The sequence below is a fragment of the Myxocyprinus asiaticus genome, chromosome 11 (genome assembly GCF_019703515.2).
Source record: "Myxocyprinus asiaticus isolate MX2 ecotype Aquarium Trade chromosome 11, UBuf_Myxa_2, whole genome shotgun sequence".
Classification (NCBI taxonomy): domain Eukaryota; kingdom Metazoa; phylum Chordata; class Actinopteri; order Cypriniformes; family Catostomidae; genus Myxocyprinus; species Myxocyprinus asiaticus.
Window position 1 is genome coordinate 13,945,343 of NC_059354.1, and position 25,688 is coordinate 13,971,030.

The following is a 25,688-nucleotide window of genomic DNA, read 5'->3' on the forward strand; positions in this document are numbered from 1 at the left end:
ACTCGTTTTACTGTGGATATAGATACTTGTCTACCTGTTTCCTCCAGCATCTTCACAAGGTCCTTTGCTGTTGTTCTGGGATTGATTTGAACTTTTCGCCCAAACTACGTTCATCTCTAGGAGACAGAATGCATCTCATTCCTGAGCGGTATGATGGCTGTGTGGCCCCATGGTGTTTATACTTGCATACTATTGTTTGTACAGATGAATGTGGTACCTTCAGGCATTTGGAAATTGCTCCCAAGGATGAACCAGACTTGTGGAGATCCACAATTCTTTGCTGATTTCTTTAGACTTTCCCATGATGTCAAGCAAAGAGGCGCTGAATTTGAAGGTAGGCCTTAAAATACATCCACTGATACACCTCCAATTCAGTACACCTCCTATCAGAAGCAAATTGGCTAATTGCCTAAAGGCTTGACATCATTTTCTGGAATTTTCCAAGCTGCTTAAAGGCACAGTTAACTTAGTATATGTAAACTTCTGATCCACTGGAATTGTGATATAGTCAATTAAAAGTGAAACAATCTGTCTGTAAACAATTGCTGGAAAAATTACTCGTGTCATGCACAAAGTAGATGTCCTAAATGACTTGCCTAAACTATAGTTTGCTGATATTAAATCTTAAATCTGTGGAGTGGTTAAAAAGTGTATGTAAACTTCTGACTTCAACTGTATATATATATATATATATATATATATATATATATATATATATATATATATATATATACAGAGAGAGAGAGAGAGAGAGAGAGAGAGAGAGAGAGAGAGAGATTTTAACATTTTATTTTAATTTTTTAACATAAAAACACACACACACACACACACACACACACACACACACACACACACACACAAAAAAAGATATTTAAATGTTTTCCAGAACTGTGGAAAACCTATATATTAGATGTTTTACCACTCATCTATGTGGCTTCATTAGTTGTAGATGGTTGGAGATTCCTCCAGCTTTTAACTTCATATAACTCAGAATGGTGTCAAGAATTGCAGTGGAGGTGGCCACCCTGATGGTGTGAATGTGAAATTGCAACTGTGTGAACTGGAACAGTGGAGTTAAGTTATTGATTATGTGAATGTGCATATGTAATGCACATGCACATTGTGCAGGAATGGCTAACAGATGTAGTGACTGCATGTACTGTACTTCACAGAGACAGTGTTATGCATGTCAATGGACGGCACCTGATGATAAAACACTGTGGGCGTCGCTCCTGTAGCATCATGTGATAAGCACGCTCAGCTGAAGAGAAGATATGAGGCGGGAGAGATGAACAGAGACGACCACTGGAGCTCAGATACAACTGACTCACCTGAGAGCGAGAGAGAGAGAGAGAGAGAGAGAGAGAGAGAGAGAGCAAGGGTAATTTGAATGTATTAAACATGTACACTCTTAATTTACCATGCCCCTTGTTTTCCATTATTTGCTTAAAACAAGCTGAAGTGTGTGTAACTAACCGGGTAGAACACTTGCTGGCTAAAAGTGACATAACCTGTGACAGGGCTTAAAGCGTTAGTTCACCCAAAAATACAATTCTCTCATCATTTACTCACCGTCATGCCATCCCAGATGTACATGACTTACTTTCATGTGCTGAAAACAAACAAAGATTTTTAGAAGAATATCTCAGCTCTGTAGGTCCATACAATGCAAGTGAATGGGTACCAAAATTTTTAAGCTCAAAAATTCACATAAGAGCAACATAAAAGTACTCCAGACAATTATTATATGGTTAATTCCATATCTTCAGAAGTGATATGATAGGTGTGGGTGAGAAACAGATCAATATTTAAGTCTTTTTTACTATAAATTCTCCTCCCTGCCAATCTCTACTTCAGTTTCACTTTTACATTCTCCTTCTGTTTTTGGTGATTCACATCCTTCTTGCATATCACCCCCTACTGGGCAGGGAGGAGAATTAATGATAGAAAATGACTTAAAAATGTATCTGTTTCTCATTCACACCTTTCATATCGTGTCTGAACACATGGATTTAACCACATATGGATTGCTTTAATACTGCCTTTATGTGGATTTTGAAGCTTCAAAATTTTGGCACCCATTCACTTGCATTGTGAGGACCTACAGAGCTGAGATATTCATCTAAAATTCTTAAAAAGCAGATGAAAGAAAGTCATACACATCTGAGATGGCATGAGAGTGAGTAAATCATGAGAGAATTTACATTTTTGGGTGAACTATCCCTTTAACAATGAGGATGGCCCAAAGGCCTGGAGCCAGTGTGAGAGTTTTTGCAGGGTGACCCTGTCGGACCTGTGCAGTCATCTTATATTAACTGAATACATACATGTGTTTTTTTTTTATATCCTGCAAATTTAAACATTTGCTTTTCTGTTATAAACTGAAAATTGTTGTTGCAAATTATGCTAATTTATAAACTCAGCAAAAAAAGAAACGTCCTCTCACTTTCAACTGCTTTTATTTTCAGCAAACTTAACGTGTAAATACTTGTAGGAACATAAAAAGATTCAACAACTAAGACATAAACTGAACAAGTTTCACAGACATGTGACTAACAGAGATGGAATAATGTGTCCCTGAACAAAGGAGGGGGGTCAAAATCAAAAGTAACAGTCAGTATCTGGTGTGGCCACCAGCTGCATTAAGTACTGCAGTGCATCTCCTCCTCATGGACTGCACCAGATTTGTCAGTTCTTGCTGTGAGATGTTACCCCACTCTTCCACCAAGGCACTTGCAAGTTCCCGGACATTTCTGGGGGAATGGCCCTAGCCCTCACCCTCCGATCCAACAGGTCCCAGACATGCTCAATGGGATTGAGATCCGGCTCTTCACTGGCCATGGCAGAACACTGACATTCCTGTCTTGCAGGAAATCATGCACAGAACGAGCAGTATGGCTGGTGGCATTGTCATGCTGGAGGGACATATCAGGATAAGCCTGCAGGAAGGGTACCACATGAGGGAGGAGGATGTCTTCCCTGTAACGCACAGCGTTGAGATTGCCTGCAATGACAACAAGCTCAGTCCGATGATGCTGTGACACACCGCCCCAGACCATGACGGACCCTCCACCTCCAAATCGATCCCGCTCTAGAGTACAGGCCTCGGTGTAATGCTCATTTCTTCGATGATAAATGCGAGTCCGACCATCACCCCTGGTGAGACAGAACCGCGACTCGTCAGTGAAGAGCACTTTTTGCCAGTCCTGTCTGGTCCAGCGAAGGTGGGTTTGTGCCCATGTTGCCGGTGATGTCTGGTAAGGACCTGCCTAACAACAGGCCTACAAGCCCTCAGTCCAGCCTCTCTCAGCCTATTGCGGACAGTCTGAGCACTGATGGAGGGATTGTGCATTCCTGGTGTAACTCGGGCAGCTGTTGTTGCCATCCTGTACCTGTCCTGCAAGGCTCTGGGGCCTGATAGCTTTTCCTCTGAGTTTTTCAAATCTTATGCTACAGAACTGGCTCCACTTTTGTTAGAAGTTTATACGGAATCATTAAAGAACGGAAAGCTTCCTCCAACCATGACGCAAACCCGGATCAGTCTGATTCTTAAAAAGGACAAAGATCCAAGCGAGTGTAAAAGTTACCGCCCAATTTCCCTGATCCAGTTAGATGTAAACATTTTGTCCAAAATTCTGGCTAATCGATTAAGTTATGACATCACTTATACATATAGATCAGGTGGGGTTTATTCGAGGCCGTAGCTCATTAATATCATGTGGTCAGTAGCGAATGATCAATCTCCGGTCGCTGCCATCTCACTTGACACCAAAAAGGCGTTTGATATGGTAGAATGGGATTATCTTTTTAAGATTTTGGAAATGTATGGGTTCGGGAGTACATTTATCGGTTGGATTAAGTTACTTTATAGACACCCTGTAGCAGCGGTACAAACAAACGGGTTAATTTCAGATTATTTTACTCTGGATAGGGGCACCCGGCAGGGTTGCCCTGTTTCCCCATTATTGTTCTGTCTTTCCCTGGAACCATTAGCAGCCGCGATAAGAAAGAAGGATGATTTTCCAGGGGTGATTGCGGGAGGTGTGGCGCATAAGCTGCTGCTTTACACAGATGATATTTTATTATTCATCTCCGACCCTACTAGATCTATGCCTTGCCTCCACAGAATTATTAACTCCTTTTCCAAGTTCTCAGGATACAAATTTAATTGGTCTAAATCCGAAGCTTTGGCTTTGACAGCATACTGTCCAGTAACGGCCTTTCAGCCGGGTGCCTTCCAGTGGCCCAAACAGATAATTAAGTATTTGGGAATTTTATTCCCAGCAAATCTGTCTGATTTAGTCAGAGTTAATTTTGATCCCTTAATAAAAAGGTTTTCGATTGATGTGGACAGGTGGGCTTCATTACACTTATCGATGATTGGGAAGGTTAATGTTATTAAAATGAATTGTATTCCAAAATTCAACTACCTGCTACAGTCTCTCCCTGTAGATGTCCCCCTCTCTTATTTCAAGCAATTTGATAGCATAGCGAAGTCCTTCATTTGGAATGGTAAGCGTCCCAGGTTAAATTTCAGTAAGTTACATAGGCCGGCTGACAAAGGTGGGTTAGGCCTACCCAAGATTTTGTTTTATTATTATGCATTTGGTCTTAGACATTTGGTCCATTGGTCGCTTCCACCTGAGAGAGCCCCTCCCTGGTTTTGTATTGAAAAGGAAGTTCTTGCCCCTATCTCGCCACTGCAAATCCTTTCGATTAAACTAGCCGGAGAGGTTAAGTCGCACCCCGTTATTTTGCATTTGCACTCGATATGTACAAAAGTGTCCAGAGTGTTTAATTCTAGTATTTATTTAAACATAGCCTCAAGCATATGGCTGAACCCTAAACTATGTATTAATAAGTCCTCGTTTTGTTGGTCAGATTGGATTGTGAGGGGGGTTAATACACTTGGTGGCCTATATGAGAGTGGAGTATTGAGACCTTTTGAAAATTTGGTTCAACATACTGGCATTCCCATATCTCAGTTTTGTAAGTATTTACAGCTGCGCCACCTACTCTGCACTGTTTTTGGGAGTGGCACGCACCCCAATTTTGAATTCTCTCAAAAAATAATGGGAGAAAGATCTAAACTTGACATTGGAGGATGGGGTGTGGGCTAGGATCCTTAAAAATGTCAAGTCTGCATCTAGAGATGCAAGGGTTCGCCTTATGCAATTTAAGATTTTACATCGATTTTATTGGACCCCCTCCAGATTATATAGGCTTGGTCTTAAAGACACACCCACCTGCTGGTGATGTCAATCAGAGGTTGGAGACATAACTCATGTCTTTTGGGGGTGTGTTGAGATCCAGCAGTTCTGGTTGAAAGTTCAGAGTCTTATATGTGATGTATTGGGCACTCGGCTTTCACTTTGCCCCAGACTCTGTATTTTGGGCGATGGGGTGGTCATCGACGTTGAGAATCGGCACATAAAGAGTTGGGCCCTAACGAGCATCATGATCGCCAGACAGGTTATTTTAAGGGGTTGGAGGTCGGTTGGAGCACCCTCATTTCATGAGTCGTGCTCGGAGATGGGGAGGGTTGCAGCCTTTGAGGAAGGGATGTATAGAAGGCTGGGAAATCTGGGGTTATTTGATAGGAAATGGGGCAGATATTTGGCCTTTTTGGAAGGCTTCCGGAGAGGGGTAGTGGAGAGGGATCTCTAGTTTTAAATATGTGTGTGCAATTTGATTGTTTTTTGAAACTATGCTTTTAATTGTGTGTGTGTGTGTGTTTTGTGTTTTTTTTTATTTTATTTTTTTTAATTTATTTATTTATTTTTTATTGTTTCCAAATATTTATGACCACTGGGGTGTGTTTGTGTCAGGTGGGGGTGTTCGGGGGGAAGGGTTTAATTGTACATCATTTGATTCTGCATTTTCTGTGATGTTGATTTATTTTGTTGAATGGAATCAATAAACATTGTTAACAAAAAAAAAAGAAAAAAAAAAGAAAAAAAGAAGTAAATGTCATGTTTTGTTTTATGTTTTTACTCATGATTCCATTTCTACTGAGAACTAAGCATTGTAGTCATTACACATCTGGTTGGATATCCCTAAAGCTCTTTTCTTTTTTTTTTTTTTTTGTTCTTGATTATGAAATGTGACATTATGCTGCCTTTAAAGCTGGTCTGAAACCAGTTTCCTCAAATGTGGCTTCATAAAGAAACACTCATTTAAATTATCAACTTTCTGGGCAACAAAACAGCCTTCGGGTTCAGACACAGTCAGAGAACGATTAATGCAAAACTTTTTTAATGAAAATAAGCAATGTTTTGTAGTGGAAATAATCAAACGCTGATCAGAAATACATTAAAAAGACAATGATTGACCATCCCAGCAAAAATATTTTCATCTACAGATACTGTATAAAACGTAATTCTGGCCCAATTTTTCAAAACCTCAACTTTGTCGAGCTGCCACTTTCCTGCTCATTTTGCCAGAGCAAGTTGCTGTCTCTGTGAAGGGAGCTTAAAGTTTATGACAAAATGGGGTTAGGTGATGTAACATGAGCATGCAGGTGGTCTGGGGCCATCACAGATGATGGAACATATGTCCTTCTCTCTCAATGCGTCATTCTGAACTCCATGGTGGGCGACACACGGGAGAAACCATGCCTGAAATGAGACTCTGATGCATGGGGGCCAACATGGGAAAAGTGCCCCACCAGATCCACTGCACTTCTTTGATGAAGAGTGTGTGTGTGTGTTCCCCTTCACGTGCTAATAAAGCGTTACAGTGGCCAGATGGCCATCTTGTAATCTTTTATTTTTTCTGAGTGGCAGGCGGCATACACTGTGGATCCCTAATGAGTTTACTCTCTTCAACACATGTCTTTGTGTGGACAGCTAGCTATATCAGAGAGGATGCCGGCCAGGGCTGGATGTTAAAGGAATGGTTCACCCAAAAATTAACATTCTACAATCATTAATTATCATTACGTCATTCCAAACGTATATGAATGTGGAACACAAAGTTAGACATTTAGCAGAATGTCTAAGCTGCACTTTTTGCGCTTAACTCTAAGTCATCTGAAGCCATATATTAAAGGGATAGTTCACCCAAAAATAAAAATGATCTCATTATTTACTCACCATCCTGGCATCCCATGTATGACTTTCTTTCTTCTGCAGAACACAAATGAAGATTTTTTGAAGAATATTTGAAGAAAATGAAGATTAATTTTTAAGTAATTTTTTATAAAAAATTCTCCTTCCTGCCCAGTAGGGGGCAATATGCATGAAGAATGTGAACCACCAAAAACAGAAGAAGGAGAATGGCAAAGTGGAGATTGACTGAGCAGGGAGGAGAATTTATAGTAAAAAAGGACTTAAATATGTATCAGTTTCTCACCAACACATATCATATCGCTTCTGAAGATATAACCTCTGGAGTCGTCTGGAGTTCTATTATGTTGCCCTTATGTGCATTTTGGAGCATCACATTTTGGCACCCATTCACTTGCATTGTATGGACCTCCAGAGTTGAGATATTCTTCTAAAAATCTTCACTTGTGTTCAGCAGATGGAAGAAAGTCATAAACATCTGGGATGGCATGAGGGTGAGTAAATGATGAGAGAACTTTCATTTTTGGGTGAACTAACCCTTTAAGCTTTATGTGAGAAACAAAATGAAATATAAGTCGCTATTTAATGAAACCTTGCTTGACAGCCATAATGTCTTTTGTGTTCCATTGAAAATGTGAGCCATACAGGTTTGGAACAACATGATAGTGAGTAAATGATGAATTTTCTTTTGCAGGAGAAGTACCACTTTAAACTTGAGAATACTTTACAACACAGATGAAGAAAGAAATAGATAGGGAAGATACAGAGAAGAGGAACTAAATAAATAGCTATCATAATTATGGTTTGTGCTGACAACAATGTGTTTTGTGCAGTGAACTATTGAACATATATCTGACAAAAACCAACTACACAAATCTTGGGACTGTACTTACGAGATTCGAATAGATAGGCAGGTTCTTGTAGGGGTTAATGAGGAGAAGAATGTGTCCAATGTAGGTCTGAAAAGACAGTGATATAAAAAAAAAAAAGTTACTCTTAACCTAGTTTCTGCCTTAGACGGCACATCTACAGTATATTCACTGACTGTCTGATCTGTATTGCACACAAAAATGGGATGAGCTGGCAGAAATTGCAAGCTACATTTGTGTCTTTTAAATAATCTGTATTTATTATTTGTGGATTAAAATTTATTGTCTATGATATCTACTACTATATTATCAACTGCTCTGATAAGCCCACCAAAAAACTACACTAAACAAAAAAAAAAAAAAAAAAAAAAAAGGTGATTGTATGCTTTCATGTTAAGCCAGAATTAGATGCAAATTGGACCAGATTTGATGCTGAGAGACAAAAGTCTGGCTACACAATACAAACTCTTAACCCTAAATACAGTGATAGAGAAGTCATTTGGCAGTTGTTTTTCTTCTTCTTCTTCTTCTTCTAAAAACATACAAAAGTAAAATTCCCTGGAGCAACCCGATATTAAGTTCATGAGCCCAGACCTTTTGGTTACCAGTATGCCACACCAATAATGAAGCAAAGAGTGTGGCTCCAAATTGCCTCTGGTTCATTCAGCTTAAAATATCTTTTATTTTTTTATTTTTTTATTTTATTTTTTTTCTGCAGCTACAATGTAACTCATGTGTCTTTATGGCTTCCGCACAGGCCAACTGCTAATATATTTCCCATGAGAGTCATCTGAAGAAAGATCTGTACTGCTGGGCTCAATCGCTCCTCCTGGTCAGAACACTAATAATGATCTCAAACAGGCTTAGATATTGGGAGGTGGCCTTGTTATCACTGTGACAGCAATGTCTCCTGGGAAGAAAGTGCTACTATGAAGCTGCTGTGTTATACTAGTGTGCCATCAATGGCAACCTAAAGGTCAATAACATTTTAGTCTCAGCTGTACACAGCATGCCCACTGCACATATAGGCCTGTCTCAGAATGTCTAATGCATACTGCACATGAAAATGGTAAGAGCTGGCTAAAATTTCCAGTTCCTGATTGCCTGACTATTAAGTATTTTACCGAAGTTGGGATGCACATATTTTTATCAGTTTATCAGAAAACAGAGATAACTAGCAGCATAAAGAAAACTAAAACTAACAGGGATTTGAAACTTGACTCTTGAAATGACTAAGATCTGAGACGTGACATTGTGACTTGACTTCATACAAAACACTAAGACTTGAGACTTAGTCTTTTGTCACAAGTCCTTGTCAAATCTTAAGTCTTTCAAGGCCAAGTCTTAAAGGGATAGTTCACCCAAAAATGAAAATTCTCTCATCATTTACTCACCCTCATGATATCCCAGGTGTTTATGACTTTCTTTCTCCAGCAGAACACATTTGAAGAAAATTAGAAAACTATCTTAGCTCAGTAGGTCCTTAAAATGCAAGTGGATGTTAATTTGACATTTGAAGCTCCAAAAAGAACAGATAGTCTGCTTAAACGTCATCCATACGACTCTAGCTGTTAAATGAATGTCTTCTAAAGCGACACGATTGTTTTTGGTGCGAAAAATATCAATATTTAAGAACTTATTTTAACTCTACATCATTCCTCCGGTCAGCAGCAGTATGCGCGTGACGTAATCATGTTGGCACGTGAGACACGTGAGAACTGAGGCACGTGCAACATACATGGAAGAGCAACGCTGTTTACAGCTGAGTAGGTGGAACGCCATACAGAAGCTTCATTGGTTTTGGTTTAGATCTGTATTTGTCTGTTTCTTTACTCACAATGGTGTGTTTGTGTGCTTATCCTGGATGTCTCAACCGAGAGGAGAACGTGAGATTATGTCTGTAACATGGCAACGCGAATAGGTCACATCATAGGAGAGACAGCGTGATCTCCACCCTCTCGTGAAGCTTACCGTAAACAGGATTATAGTTAAAAATACTTAAATATTGATCTTTTTCGCACCAAAAGCAGTCACATCTCTTTAGAAGACATTCATTTAAATGCTGGAGTCAGTATGGATGACGTTTATGCTGACTATCTATTCTTTTTGGAGCTTCAAAAGTCGAATCACCATCCACTTGAATTTTAAGGACCTACTGATATACTTCTATTTTTCTTCAGATGTGTTCTGCTGAAGAAAGAATGTCATACACACCTGGGATATCATGAGGGTAAGTAAATGAGAGATCCCTTTAAGACTTGACTTAAACGTGGCCCTGAATGACTTGAGACTTGACTTGGACTTGACCTTCAAAGAACTGAGACTTGACTCAAGACTCTTGATAAAAGACAAAGACTTAAGACTTTACCCTGAAAGACATGAGAATTGACTTAGACTTGGCCCAGAGCTCTGAGCACCAGAACCGTCATGCACAGGAACAGTTTTTTTTTTCCTCAGGCTATCCATCTCATGAACAATTAAAACTGCCCCATTGAGCAATAATTAATGTGCAATACACAGCTTAGTCTATTTATATTTGTCCAACATACCATACCTCCTCTGCCATTACATTCTCTTGCTTCTGCATATAACAGATTTGTATTTGTATACTGTACATGCGTATATATATATATATATATATATATATATATATATATATATATATATATATATATTGTCTTTTTGTGTATTTCTATATATATTTTCTATCCACTTTTTTTTTTATTTATTTTTTTTTTTATCTATTATCCATTTTTATATTATTATTATCTATATCTTGTTGTTGTATTGTTTGTGCACTGGAAGCTTCTGTCACCAAGACAAATTCCTTGTATGTGTAAGCATACTTGACAATAAAGCTCATTCTGATTATGAAAGAGATGAGACTTCACTTAGACTAGGTCTTGAAAGAACTGAGACTTGACTCAGACTCATGATAAAAAACAAAGACTTGACTTGGCCCTGAAAGACTTGAGAGTTGACTTATGGCACTTTTCCACTGCATGTTATGGTTCGACTCGCATCGACTCTGCTCACTTTACTTTTCTGAGCTTGCTTTTCCACTGCAGTTTAGTGCAACCTCAACGTGGGTGGGATTATAGGCTGATCGTTATAGTTGCGCCGCCTCTACTGCCGTGACATCATCTTAAACGCGACACAAACACATAACAAAGGAGCATTGGAGGATATCGAAGGAATGGTGTTCTTTATTCTCGGCATGTGGCTGTTTCACAGCAAGACGACAAACTTTGTTTCAAAAGAGGCTGACAGCAGCAAGACAAAATACCACAAAAAAAAACAAAACAAAAAACAGGAGAGTTTGGGAAATCATACACTAAAGCGCAGACGAGGACATCACTGTGTTAGCTCAAAGATGACGCACGAGGGTAAGCTAACCTGCCATCTAGCTTATAGCAATGACGCTGGTTGTGTCGATTTTCTCTGACCAATCAGTGATCTGCAGGGTTTTGACGTCACATTTAATATCGCTCGGCTCGCTTGGAACCTCAACCAAGATGGTACTAAAAAATGTACCAGGTTCCAGGTACTATCCACAGTGGAAAACCTCCAAAAAGCGAGCAGAGTCGAGCTGTACCGTGCAGTGGAAAAGCCCCATTAGACTTGGCACTGAAAGACTTGAGACTTCACTTATACCTGACCTTGAAAAAATTGAGACTTGTCTCAAACTCTTGACAAAAGACAAAGACTTGAGATTTGAAAAACTTGACACTTGACTTAAACTTGGCCTTGAAAGACTAAGAGTTGAGACTTAACTTAGATTTAGCCCTGAAAGACTTAAGACTTTATTTAGACCTGGCCTTGAAAGACTTGAGACTTCACTTAAACTTGTCTTTGAAAGAACTGAGACTTGTCACAAACTCTTGGCAAAAGACAAAAACTTGAGACTTGACTTGGACTTGGCCCTGAAAAACTTGAGACTTGACTTAGACTCAGCCTTGTAAGACAAAGACTTAAGACTTCACTCAGACATGGTGCCAAAAGACTTAAGGCTTGACTTAGACTTGGCCCTGAAAGACTTGACACTAAACCTGAACTTGACCTTAAAAGACATTAGACTTTATTTGGACTCTACAGAGATTTGTGAACACCTGTGCACCTATCCACTATAATAAGATGTAAATAAAATAAGTGGAGAGCACTTGGGAGGAATGGGGGCATTCCAGTCCATCTTGGAGAGGAATATTTCAACATGTAGTCATAAATTAACAAAATAACATCATAAGGCAGTGCTTCTCTCCTTTCTATTCCATTTAGACAACTGAGGTTTATGTGGTTCATTCCACTCTTATAAAGTGCATGTCCAGCATCTCTCCCTCTCTCTCTAAATGACCAGTAAACACCTCCATCTCTATCCATCTATGCAGTAATGATAGACATCATTAGATCCCATTACAGTGTAACACAAAAGGCACCATCTCTGCTCCCTCCCTCCATATCAGCCTCAGCAGGGAGACTTCATTATGCTCCATTGTAAAGTGTGGGAATAGCAGTAGACAGTAGGCATAGATTTGGATCCAGTCATGAACTAGCAGTGTGCAGTCGACTGCAGTCATGCTGGAAAGATCCACAATGAGGTGGGAGATTAATACAGAGATGGACTTCTTCCTTTAATCATACTTTCACTGATTAACAAGAAAAGATATAGGAGAGAATAGTAGACGTGCCACATCAGAGGCGAGTGCCACCACAAATGTGTGTGGAAGAATGGGTGCTTTATTCAACTGTCAACACTTTGAATAGCGCTTGTGAAATAAAAGTTTCAGATGAACTGTATAGACATACTGTAAAGTGCAGAATGCAAAGCACCCTCCTCATGTAACCCACCCAAGTTTAAATAATGCCAAAGGCTGGGTGATATACAGTAGCTACACATAAACAGTACACAATATTGTAAAGAATGTAATTGCTCTGAAATGATTCGGAAAAGGTTGATTGTTTTTATTCTGACAGAGGAACAATCATTTCAACCAAACAGACATTGATGTCAAGTAGACCCAAAGAGACTAATTTAAGAAGTAAAACACAATAAAAAATATAATAAAAAATGGTCAAGGCATGTTTTCTACACTGCAGAATAATCATGTTTTATATATATATATATATATATATATATATATATATATATATATATATATATATATATATATATATATATATTTTTTTTTTTTTTTTTTTTTTATGGTACCAATATAACAATTCATGCACTCATGTTACTCATTTCACTAATTAGCCAATCACAACATTTACATATGTCAGTCTTAAAGGTTCAGTAGCAAAAACAGACTGCTTGATTCTAAAGGTCAGATAGAAGGTAGAAAATGGTCGTGTTAAACTAATTTGTGACTCTTTTTTTGTGCAAGAAACCTTAGCAACTACTCTAAATAATGTTGCCCCTTTAATACAGATAGTGAAAGTAAGCACATTGGCATTGGCAGTATCTGTGGTAGAGGTGATAAAAAGAATACTAATTGCTATTAGTGTTATTACCAATGTAGAATTGTAGTAGTACCAAGACTAATAGTAAGAAAATATTTATAGTAGAAACAGTCATTGTAGTAATAGTAGCAGTTAAGACAGCAGCCGTTAGCAGAGAATCAGTGTAAGAATGTCTTTTCATCTCTCCAGGGTTGGCTCAAATTTTTGGCCTAAATACACTGAGACCTAGAGGGCTGCCATCCAGACACCAGTCCCTGGCCAGCCTAAAATCAGGGGTCTTGGCCATTCTCCAAGACCACAGAGAAGAGAGCCAGCAGCAGTGTGAGTGTATGAGTGTATGTGTGTGTGTGTGTGTGTGTGTGTGTGTGTGTGTGTGTTTGTGAGAGAGATGAGTCCCCGACCGGATGGCTCGATGAAAGACCAAAGCTTGTATGATTGAGGCCAGCATCCGGGCGTCACCTCCCCCAGAGTGGGCAAAGGCAGAGAATGGAGGGGTCTTCCTGAAGTCATGGCCCACAAATGGGCGAAAACTCAGAGTTAGGTCCTAACTGAGAGTTCAGTTTTATTTTGTGGCATTTGGAAATGACATTGATAAACAAACTGTTCAAAATATAAATTATATTACTAGTATTTACTCACCCTCATGCCATCCCAAACCCTTAAGCTGTTTCCATGGAACACAAAGGAAGACATTCTAAACAATTCATAAAGACAGACCATAGTGACCACGGCTGTCAGGCGGCCAACATTTATATGAAGCAATATAATAATTTTGTATGAAGAACAGAAAGAAAAATACATCACTAATTATTCACTGATAATCTTCATCATTCACATTCAGATTAAAAAAAGTTGACAAAGTTTGAAGTCACTGATGCCAAAACACCATTGGTTCTTGAATGTGGTAAGCCAATTTAAATACGTGGAATGGAAAATGAGATTTGAGAATTGGAGAGAGAAGTCTGTACCTCACACAAAGTTACCTTATGGCTTCAAAAGTCTTGAAATATGGCACTCAAGTCATATGGACCACTTGTATGGTTCTTTTATTATGTTTTTTGTCCTTTTTGGTGCTCGACAGCTGTGGTTACTGTGCACTGTCCATCATTCTATGGAAAAGAGCTCTGTGAAGATTATTCAAAAATTATTATTTTGTGTTACATTAAAAAAAACATACAATTTGTAGCTTTAAAATGGCATGAAGGTGAGTAAACAGTGGCATAATTTTCATTTTGGGGTAAAATATTTATTTAATATGCTCTCTCTAACCAACTGCAGGCTTTATAACAGCCTTGCAAGACAGTACATATATTTGTGTGTATTTACGTACATATATTTGGTCATTGGCGAAGCGCTTCTGCATCTCGTAGAGCAGACTGCTATCGGTGAGCTCACTGAGGGATGCCAGGTCATCATTAGGAGCAGGAGGCATTAGTTTCACCTGAAACACAAAACATAAAAATGTATAAACTATTAACTACAAAGATATTCTAATTATACAAATAGTATTTGTTTTTTAAAGACAATATGAAGAAAAAAGAAAAATCCCACACATTGCCATAGATTGCAAGAAATCCAATATTTATTGAAGCATTTCTGTTTTAATAAGTATTGGGTTTCTTGCAAGGTATGGCAGTCTGCATAGTTTGAGACTTGTGTAATTTTGGAAGTGTGCAATTTTCTATGTATATAGCACAGCCTAAATGGCATCCTTAAGGCCCCAGCACACTTAAGGCAAAGTGCTTCTCCATTCTTCGCTTCGTTTGCGAACATTCAGACACCGGCCACACCACTGGTAGAGGTGTTTAGAGGTACATTTAAATATGAGGATGCCAGTTCAAGACTACATGTCAAACATTAACTAATATGACATTAAAATGTGTTAATGGATTCATACCTCATTCAAGAAGTAGAATTCACACGAGATCAGTAGAAGAAACTGTTTAGACTACTCAAAATTATGATTTAAAGTAATACATATGTATAAATTTCCATGTTTACATTTTGCATTCATTGTGCTAATGCACTAACAAGCTATATGTGGAAATAGTATGTGCAACTTACACTCTGTTATTGTATTTTATGATGACACTATTACTACTGCAAAGATGGGTGTATAAAACAGTGTTAATGGGTAGAATACAGACTAAAGAATGATGATAGGCATGTCTTACTATGGGAAGATGTGTGAATGGTTTTTGGCTGCAAATGGCAAATGAGTGAAGCAGTATATCAAACAATAGAGTGAATGGGCACTTAAGAGTATTTGAGTTGACTTGATTCCTTTTGAAGACTAATTCAACAACCAAACAATTGCATGACAAGTTTTTGGAACATGTCTATACACAAACAATCATAAAGATGTAGGTAAAGTTGCATCAATTCGCTAATAACTCTGCACACAGGTGTGTTCATGTTGACTGATCTTATCTGACTGAACCGGAATTGGTTGTCAGCCTCATAGTAGGTGGAGCTACAGGTCAAACCTACAAATGACGTGAACCAATGGCAGTAAGGTGTTTAACAGCCTGTACGAAGTTTTCCTTTTTGTTTGCTTTGACGAGCTGTTACAATCCACCGAAACGAACTCAAAAACACCTTCGTTTTGGCCAGATTTTTTCCTAAATGACGTCATTATTCGATTACTTATGAAGTGTGCAGGGGCCTTTATTTGGTCTTAATGTGCACAATTCACCATTGCATATTATTATAAAGAAAACAATGCTTGCTTTAATGATCATTTATTCAAATGTAATAACTATCTGTCTCAAGATCTTCCCTGCTGATTTAACCAAGGCCACGCAAACATGAAACAACAACAACAATAATAATAATAATAATAAAAATACAGCCTAACATGTTTTCCATTAAAATCCCAATGGATAAAATCAAGTCCTAGTCAACATTATTTCCCACTGAAAATACTGTGCACTGGTCAAATCTACTCTTTGCTTCCTATACACTCACATGGACAAGACTGTAAGTTCACACAGCACAATTCATATCACGATAGTAATGGAACTTATTTTCCTTGTTTCTTCAGAGGTCATTCTCAGGGTCAGTGGGGTCAGGGTGTGCTGCAGGACAGATTACTAAGGCTTGTCTCTATATCCAAACGTTGACTAATACTGCTTGCTGCTCTCCAATAGCAGGGCAGAACTTTCTGAACTGCGTTAATCTAAAAGATGCCGTAGTGAGACGAGATCTAAGTGTATTAGATGTAACTCACTTCTCTTTATTGCCCTTCAGGAACAAGACAAATTGCTCTGAACAGTGCAAGACCAGAACAGAATGCAATTGCCTTGTGCTAGTGAATGCATGGCATCAGTTCAGTTTTGTGCACATCGATTCTTGTGCACATATGTCTGAGCTGCCTTGCTCTCTAATGCCTACATAGGCAACTGTTATGAATGATGCAGCATAACATAAATTGAACCTCATTAGTGATTGATCTGGAACACTCGAGGTGTCTCGAGACATGCATTTCATTCCATTCAATGCACTGGATCTAACTTTTTTTTATGCCCCCTCAGAATTAGGACAAAAGAAGGTATAATAGAAACTTTTGGAAAAGCCTTACCAATAGAAGCGCACTTATGATGCATTAAAAAATGCCAGCTCACTGTTCTGGAGCAGAACTAAAGTCATGCTTATAGAACAGGTTTCATATGAATGACCACAGTATATATTGTCGTTTTCAGATAATATAAAGATATCTGCTATTGTAGGTGCAATTTTCCCAAGTTCATTTCCATCTTTCCTCTGACCTGCTCGAGTTTTCCTGCAGCACTGGGAAATGCTCTATCCAGACCGTTATCAAGTGATGGTTGCCTGGTCAATGCTCCTCCTGAGTCCTTGAACATGACCTCCTTCTCCAGCAGACTGTCCCTCCTAGAAATGGGTACAGCCATGGTGGCCCTGAAAAATTTACAACACTCAGCAGATCAACAAGGGTTAGGGGATTGTTGGATCACACATGCATCAAGGCAGTTTCTCTGTCAAATATTTCATCTTTTATAATATGCAGTGCTGTGAAAAAGTATGTACACCACATGAAACATTTTGCGAATATTAGAATTTTATTAAGCATAAATCTAAATAATTGCTTTCGAAGAATGCTTAAAACAAGAAAAACAAAACAAAATTTTCCAATGGGGTAAGAAAAAACGTAATTCAAGATATATTTTCTGACAACAAGTCATATAAAGTTGCACAATTTTGCTTTGCAAATAAATGTATCTTGTGCTAAGAATATTTACTGTATATATTTCAACTAAAAAAAAAGACAGTACTGATTAAGAAAATGATTGTGGCAGCTAAACTTTCCTGGTGAACAGCCTGGCTATACTGGTTCATAATCTAGACCAGCACCCAGACCCAGCTTGAACCAGAATGGAAATTCATGCTGGACCCAGTGCCTTTGTTCCATATGATCTTCCATGTGCAGCCTTATGTTCTAGCTGGTTTGACATCTGACGGTGTATATGCTAAACTTTTACAAATCTTCATGTATTGCTAAGATCTTTGAAATGGACAGTTTTCATGTGCATGGATTTACCAAACATTCACTGAAAGATGAATAAAGACTGTAATTGTTGTAACTTACAGTTTTTTGACAGGCAGGTCGCTGTCCTGGTTGACATCTGTGCAGTGCTCTTCTGATTGTGGAGATGGGGCAGAGGGGTCTGTCTGTCTCTGTACCCAGAATTCTTCTGCTCTCAGAAGCATCTCTGCAATCTGCTCAGTGGCAGCAATGTCTGTAAAAGTAGGTCGAAGCAGAAGGTTTTATCATTCGTTTTGTTAATCATTTTGGGTCAAAAGTTATATATATATATATATATATATATATATATATATAGCTTTGCAGTGAAACATCACCTTCTACATTCAATGTATGGAAAACAGCAGCTCATTTTGTGTTCCATGAAAGAGAGAAAATAATACAGGGTCGAAACAAAATGATGGTGAGTAAATACAGTAATTACAAAATTTTGGGGTGAGTAATATCATCTCTACAAAAATTATGTTTTTTATTTTTATTTTTATTTTTTCATACTTAACACAATCATCAGAGGACCTGAAACAATTTTTAGAGACTACAGATGGCATTTATATACATTTTCAGCAAGTAATGAGCCATGATTTTCCCTGGGGTCCAATCGATTTCGTCCATTCCCTCTGTCACTCACTCCCTGCTGTCTTTCACAAGGCAGTACCCGTACTGTGATGGGCATTGGGCCCTATTGCAGACTGATCCATCTGTGCTTGGATCGTGGGGACAAGGAGACAGATAATACCCTTGAAATGAGATGTAAGAGGACATAAGGGGCCAGCCTTTTCCCTTTCTTACTGAAAGAGAGTGACACTCGAAGGCTTCAGAGAACAATCCACTATAAACACATACATATTCTCTCACAAAGTCAGATATACACTATATTGCCAAAAGTATTCGCTCATCTGCCTTTAGACGCATATGAACTTAAGTGACATCCCATTCTTAATCCATAGGGTTTAATATGACGTCAGCCCACCCTCTGCAGCTATAACAGCTTCAACTCTTCTGGGAAGGCTTTCCACAAGGTTTAGGAGTGTGTTTATGGGAATTTTTGACCATTCTTCCAGAAGCGCATTTGTGAGGTCAGACACTGATGTTGGACGAGAAGGCCTGGCTCACAGTCTTCGCTCTAATTCATCCCAAAGGTGCTCTATTGGGTTGAGGTCAGGACTCTGTGCAGGCCAGTCAAGTTCTTCCACACCAAACTCGCTCATCCATGTCTTTATGGACCTTGCTTTGTGCACTGGTGCGCAGTCATGTTGGAACAGGAAGGGGCCATCCCCAAACTGTTCCCACAAAGTTGGGAGCATGGAATTGTCCAAAATCTCTAGTATGCTGAAGCATTCAGAGCTCCTTTCACTGGAACTAAGGGGCCAAGCCCAGCTCCTGAAAAACAACCCCACACCATAATCCCCCCTCCACCAAACTTCACAGTTGGCACAATGCAGTCAGACAAGTACCATTCTCCTGGCAACCGCCAAACCCAGACTCATCCATCAGATTGCCAGATGGAGAAGCGTAATTCGTCACTCCAGAGAACGCGTCTCCACTACTCTAGAGTCCAGTGGCTGCATGCTTTACACCACTGCATCCGACACTTTGCATTGCACTTGGTGATGTATGGCTTGGATGCAGCTGCTCGGCCATGGAAACCCATTCCATGAAGCTCTCTACGCACTGTTCTTGAGCTAATCTGAAGGCCACATGAACTTTGGAGGTCTGTAGCAATTGACTCTGCAGAAAGTTGGCGACCTCTGCGCACTATGCGCCTCAGCATCCGCTGACCCCGCTCTGTCATTTTACGTGGCCTACCACTTCGTGGCTGAGTTGCTGTCATTCCCAATCGCTTCCACTTTGTTATAATACCACTGACAGTTGACTGTGGAATATTTAGTAGCGAGGAAATTTCACGACTGGACTTGTTGCACAGGTGGCATCCTATCACAGTACCACGCTGGAATTCACTGAGCTCCTGAGAGCGGCCCATTCTTTCACAAATGTTTGTAGAAGCAGTCTGCATGCCTAGGTGCTTCATTTTATACACCTGTGGCCATGGAAGTGATTGGAACACCTGAATTCAATTATTTGGATGGGTGAGCGAATACTTTTGGCAATATAGTGTATACATGCCTCCCTGAAGAGACTTTAAGTGAAAAGAAAGAATTGACTTTGGCTCTGTGTTTCATCCCAGACATCCCTGAGTTAAGCCGGTGTGTTAGAATGAGCTATTGATTAGAGTCTGCAGTGCAGAGAGCTTGGGAATGGAGCGCTGGCAAGAGGGAGCGACAGGGAGGGAGGAAATGGGATAGAGTCAGGTGACTGATCTCTCTCCTTGCTGGAGGTTTAGTATGAGGAGCACAAGTCTCTCTAATGCTCCTGCAAGCTATGCAGCATTGAGGATGTAGTGGTTTCTGAGGCATTCACATATTAACATTAGCTGACATTTAAGTTCAAAGCCTTATTTGTGTGCTTTCCAATTCACTGTCAGTCAAGATTTGTGAGACCACAAGGGGGTGATATAACATTTATTGTACTTAACACTAAAGCCTGTTGAACACAGACGAGAAGCACCGTATCGCGGGTATCAAGGGACAAGTATTACTCACAGGATGTGGAGATGTGGTGCATGTGGCAGTTCAAAGTTTTGAACCTAGTCACCATACACAAAAGTTACAAAGCATTTAGTACATCTTCAACAATAAATTAAGAGACGTTGATGAATTTGCAGGTTAGTGTATGAAACTGGTGTGTGCAAACTTATGCAATTTCTCTTTATGTAGCCTTGAATAGGTTTCATTCAAGCTACCAAACCACAAAAATAAATTCTTGTAACTGAAAATACATTGTGTAGGCTATATTAAATAAACATATTCACGATATATCATCCAGTGGTGGCTAGAGTAAATAATCTATGTCCTTTGATAATGATTTGGGTCGAATTTAATGGAAAACTATGTGAGTTGCACTCTATGGCTCTGCATTTGAGCAGCCTCCGGAGTCGTAGTTGGAGGCTACCAACCAGTAGATATAGCTGCAGCCCAGAGATCTCCAAATAGGGGCAGAAATTCCAAAAGAGGGTGAGGTAACTCCAGAAGGGGATTGGGCCAACTCCAAAAGTTTGCGACACTTTTACACATGGTTAGGGTTAGGAAAAGTCTGGTGTGCAACCCCCTGAAGACTATTGTGCAAGGAGTAGCCCTATTTATATCTGAAGAAAATACAGATATAGATTGACAATAATCAGGAACATTTTCTGATAATAGATGCGTGAAAAAGGCATCGATCCCAAGCTTAATAGACAAAACCAAAAATATGAGCCCATTAGATTTTTTACTAGAAAGTGGCTACATTTTAAAGAGGACATGCTCTAAAATTTGCTCTTGCATTTCATCTCCTGATGTCCACACATAATTTTAGTCAAAGTCTCTAGCACAAAAAAAAAAAAAAAAGGCATGATCATTTTCCACCCTCTCCCTGAACCTGCTGTTTTATTACTGTACCTTTACGACTTCTGTGTGTAAATGACCTCCATTGCAATTAGCTAAACTCTTCACATGTAAATGAGAGACAATGCCCAAGTTCCTGAATACTGAATAGGCAAATGATATGCAAACATGGGAGGTGATATGTTAGCACACTCATTGTTGTGATATCAAAATAGCTGTGATGTAATGTCAATATAGTTAAAGAAGCAACATTCATAAAAACATAGTTGTCAAATTTGATAGCTTATTTGATATCACATTGAAACACAATATTGATAAACAGTTTTGGATATTTCTGTATTTCCATATTTAAGTAGAAAGGAGTTATAGGGTATGCCTACTACATTTATACTGTATAAAATAGCTGCCCTTAAATGGTAAATGAGTTTCTTAAAGAGAATTTAAGCTTTGAGTTGTGAATATAAGAGAATGTCTCCATAACAAAGGCTTTCATTTCAAAAGAGCAAGAACATTTTTGTTTTTCATGAAACTTTTTTAAGAATTTTTTTTTTTTATTAACTCTTGGCTACAATTAGTGTTGAAAGTAGTTGAGCAACATCCTGAGCCACAGGCTAGTGGAAGCAGTTCCACAGTCATTAGCAGAGCAAACAGAGAGCTTCATCTCCGCCCAGCTATGAAATATAACACCCAACAAAAAGCTCTAGAGGAAAAACAGTCTTAACACATTTAAGTACAGGGCAAAGGTGTGTAACATATCCTTGAGGACTTGAGCACACCTAAATAGTATTCATGCATATGCACGCACACACTATTAAAATTAACTATCTGCAGTAGGTAATAAGTATACAGTATTCGCATTTACTGTAAATATTGTTCCTTATCTTTATGTGTCTTTTCTCACATGTTCCTCTGAGGTTAAATTAACATAGTAAAGCAGAGGTAATGACAGTTTGGGTAATGAGCAGTCCTGGCAGTGAGCGGATGACTGTATCTACGCTATCATTGTAACATCTGCTTCCTCCAACCACCAGAGGGAGCCTCACCCAAATACTGATCACACTCCATTTTGTTCTACAGTCATTTCCTGTTTGCTGTCTATAAAGAGCCATGCTTTCCAACAACACATTGCAAAGTACTGCCAGTCTTACCTGCCTTACTGAACGTTTTCTCCATTGCCATTGTGACTGCTTCATGTTATGATCTTTTGCCTGTTTATTGGACTTCACGTTTATTGGATTATTGTTTGTGTCTTGTTTGCCCATTTGGACTGTCTATTTTTATCCTTGACATTTGCCTGTATTTTTGACCAACACTTTGCCTGTTGATTTGGATTTATTAAACTTCAGCAAATGGACTCAAACCCACCACCAAGCCTGAGTTCATTACAGTCATACAGTATGTAATTACGTGAGCACACAGTATGAGCAGTAATAACATTGCTGGAACTCTGGAGCCCAGCTCCTCCATTTCTATACTACTTTAGTTGAAGAGTAGTGTGCATGTAAGTGTACATTTTAGTGGCAGACTGATACAGTATACCAACCAGACTGATTAATTGCCAGATATTAGGCCTTTTTATTAGCATCAGTGCGTCAACACATTTTTAGCTTATATTGAAATTTGAAATTCATGTTTTAATTTAAGCATATCCATGTACATTTTGTGTACATTTGCTATCACTGAAATGTATTATCATATATCTGTGAATCTCACAAAATCTGTCAAGAACATTTCACCCTAAAAAAGCTAAAGGAATAAGAAAATTGTTTCCATGTATTTTTATTTTATTTTTATTTATTACCCCCCAAAGTCTTCTTACCATAATGCATAAATCCCATTACTAACACTGTCATGAAAAAATCTCATTCTAATAACTGTAATGTGAACAAATGATATAAACTGTTTTTGTGATTCTTAAATGTATTTTGATTATTTAAATAAAATAAAATAAAAAGTATTACACTCACTTCATTGCAAGAATGGGAATATAATTATGATCACCATTGAGGATAATAAGAAGTAAAATGTCAGGACACATTACATTAATGCAAATTTGGAGGGACAATGTGCCTAACTGTCATGAAAATAATGTCACAAATAATGGTCCTAAAAAAAAAAAAAGCTTAATTTTCCATTGGCCACCTTGCTCGCATTATATCAGCATGGGTGAGTGAAAAATCCATATCAGTTGACCACTATTCCAGCTTTTGCTCTTTTTAGGCTTATGCATGTTTCTCTGTGTTTGTACCTGAGGGTTTGTCCTGGTTGCAGTTAAGAAGAGTTGGATCTGCTTTGTTCTTCAACAGCTGGCCCACAATGTGAGTCTGCAGGGAAGATACACACACACAAACACGTTCAGACACCTCTGTGACTTCAGAGGAACTCAAAGAGAACAATGTAAGATGGTGTAAGATGAGGCACCAACAGACTTACTAGGCTGGAACTGAAACTCAGCGACTGCAGCATGGCAGTTCTGCTGAATCACCCAACCATCTGCAGTTTAATGAGTAATGACTCAGTAAATGTGTGTGTGTGTGGGGGGATCTCTGATCAAGAGAGAGAGCTAGATTCAGCCCTGCTGTCATAAAATATGGACATGAGCATCTCTCCCTGTGTGTCAGTACTGTATTTGTGAGTGTGTGTATAGTCTCCAGGAGCTGAGGGGATGTGGGAAAACATCCTCAAATCCTACTCCAGCAAATTATGACACATTACACATATTATATACATATTATATACATACTTCTTCTTCCTAACGATGTTCCCACCATGGTACAGGGTCTGTTATTTTGCATGAAGCTCGCCACTTTTTCCGATCCAGTGCATCTTCTGAGTTTATTTCAATTGCACGCATATCTTCTTTGATGGTATCCATCCACTGTTTCTTTGGTCAACCTCTTGGTCGCTGGCCAGCCGGATCTAGTCTCATCGCTGTTTTCACCACAGAGGCCTCGTGGCTTCTGACTACATGTCCATACCACCGCAGTCGGGCCTCATGCATCTGGATTGAGGCCACGCCGTATGTCTTCTGTACAACGGTGTTGGCGACTGGTCCAACCTTGTTAGTCCTAGCATCCACCTGAGCATCTGCATTTCCATGGTGTTGAGTGCTGCTTCGTGCCTCTTTGTGGCTGCCCAGCATTCAGCTCCATACAATACGACTGGCCTGATGACTGATTATTAGATCATTGACTTCGGGCGCTGTGGGATCGTGCAGTCGCACAAGGCTCCAGTGACTTGGCGCCACTTCATCCAGGCCGCATTGACACGATGGCGGACATCATGGACTTATTCACCATCCATTGAAAACGCGAACCGAGATCCTTGAAGGTGGTGACTTTATTGAGGTCTTGACTGAGATCGATCCGTCCATTTGGTCTCTGCACTCAAGGTATTCTGTCTTCGCAATGTTTAGGCGAAGTACGAAACTGACCAGGTGTTCATCCCAGATCTGTGTCTTTTGTTCGAGTTCCAGCCGAGTTTCTTCTGCCAGAGCAACGTCATTGGTGTAAAGTAGGAAGTGCCAGATCAGGTCATGTGGGACTCGGTCAAAGGCTTTCTCCATGTCCAGGAAGGCGAGGTGCACAGTTCTTTGCTTCTTGCGGTGTTTCTCTATCAGCAAGTGTGCAGCGTGGATAGCGTCTGTTGTGCCACATCCCCTCACGAAGCTGCACTGATTCAGGCGATATTGTGATTGTGAATTGGCGGTCCAGTACACACTCAAATATCTTCATGGTATGGCATAGCAGCCGGGTCAGTCAATAATTGGAGCAGTCAGTGATATCGCCTTTGTTGTTACAAATCGGTATGGTGACACTGGTCAACCAAGCCGACTTCACCGGCATCCACGATTTTATTAAACAACATTGCAAGGATCTCCACTCCTTGCATTCCCATGAGCTTCCACACTTCAGCTAGAAGGTCATCCGGCCCAGTTGCCTTGCCCGCCTTCATCTTGCTGATGGCAACCATGAGTTGTATTTGGTATTGGCAGATGTGGGTACTCCTTGTCTTTCCATCGTTGGAGGATGTCAGGTGGGTTCTTCAGGAGTCAATCATTCTCGTCCTTGACATGTCCAATGTCGTGAGTCACACGGTGCCGTGCACTGGCTTGCCTGCAGATCTTAATAGCCCCCATTTTATATATAGTATACTGTACATATACTGTATGTATATATCATGGTATATGAATACAGCAATCATTTAGTACATACATTACCATGGTACTTGTACACTCTCTTTTGAAAAGACACTAAAGTAAATGCACATCTTTAATCTCAAGGTGCAAGTTATT

General features: G+C 39.4%; 1 protein-coding gene across 1 annotated transcript in view; it reads right to left on the minus strand.

Moving 5' to 3' along the window:
- Positions 1 to 25,688, minus strand: part of LOC127448609 (unconventional myosin-XVI-like) — a 311,203-nt gene that overhangs the window by 140,199 nt on the left and 145,316 nt on the right. Inside the window, exons 8-13 of the mRNA XM_051711276.1 lie at positions 23,643 to 23,718; positions 18,000 to 18,150; positions 17,161 to 17,311; positions 14,724 to 14,834; positions 7,961 to 8,026; positions 1,204 to 1,331 (exon numbers count right to left, since the gene is read on the minus strand). Coding sequence (XP_051567236.1) covers positions 1,204 to 1,331; positions 7,961 to 8,026; positions 14,724 to 14,834; positions 17,161 to 17,311; positions 18,000 to 18,150; positions 23,643 to 23,718 — 683 coding nt within the window. The remainder of the gene's footprint in view (positions 1 to 1,203; positions 1,332 to 7,960; positions 8,027 to 14,723; positions 14,835 to 17,160; positions 17,312 to 17,999; positions 18,151 to 23,642; positions 23,719 to 25,688) is intronic.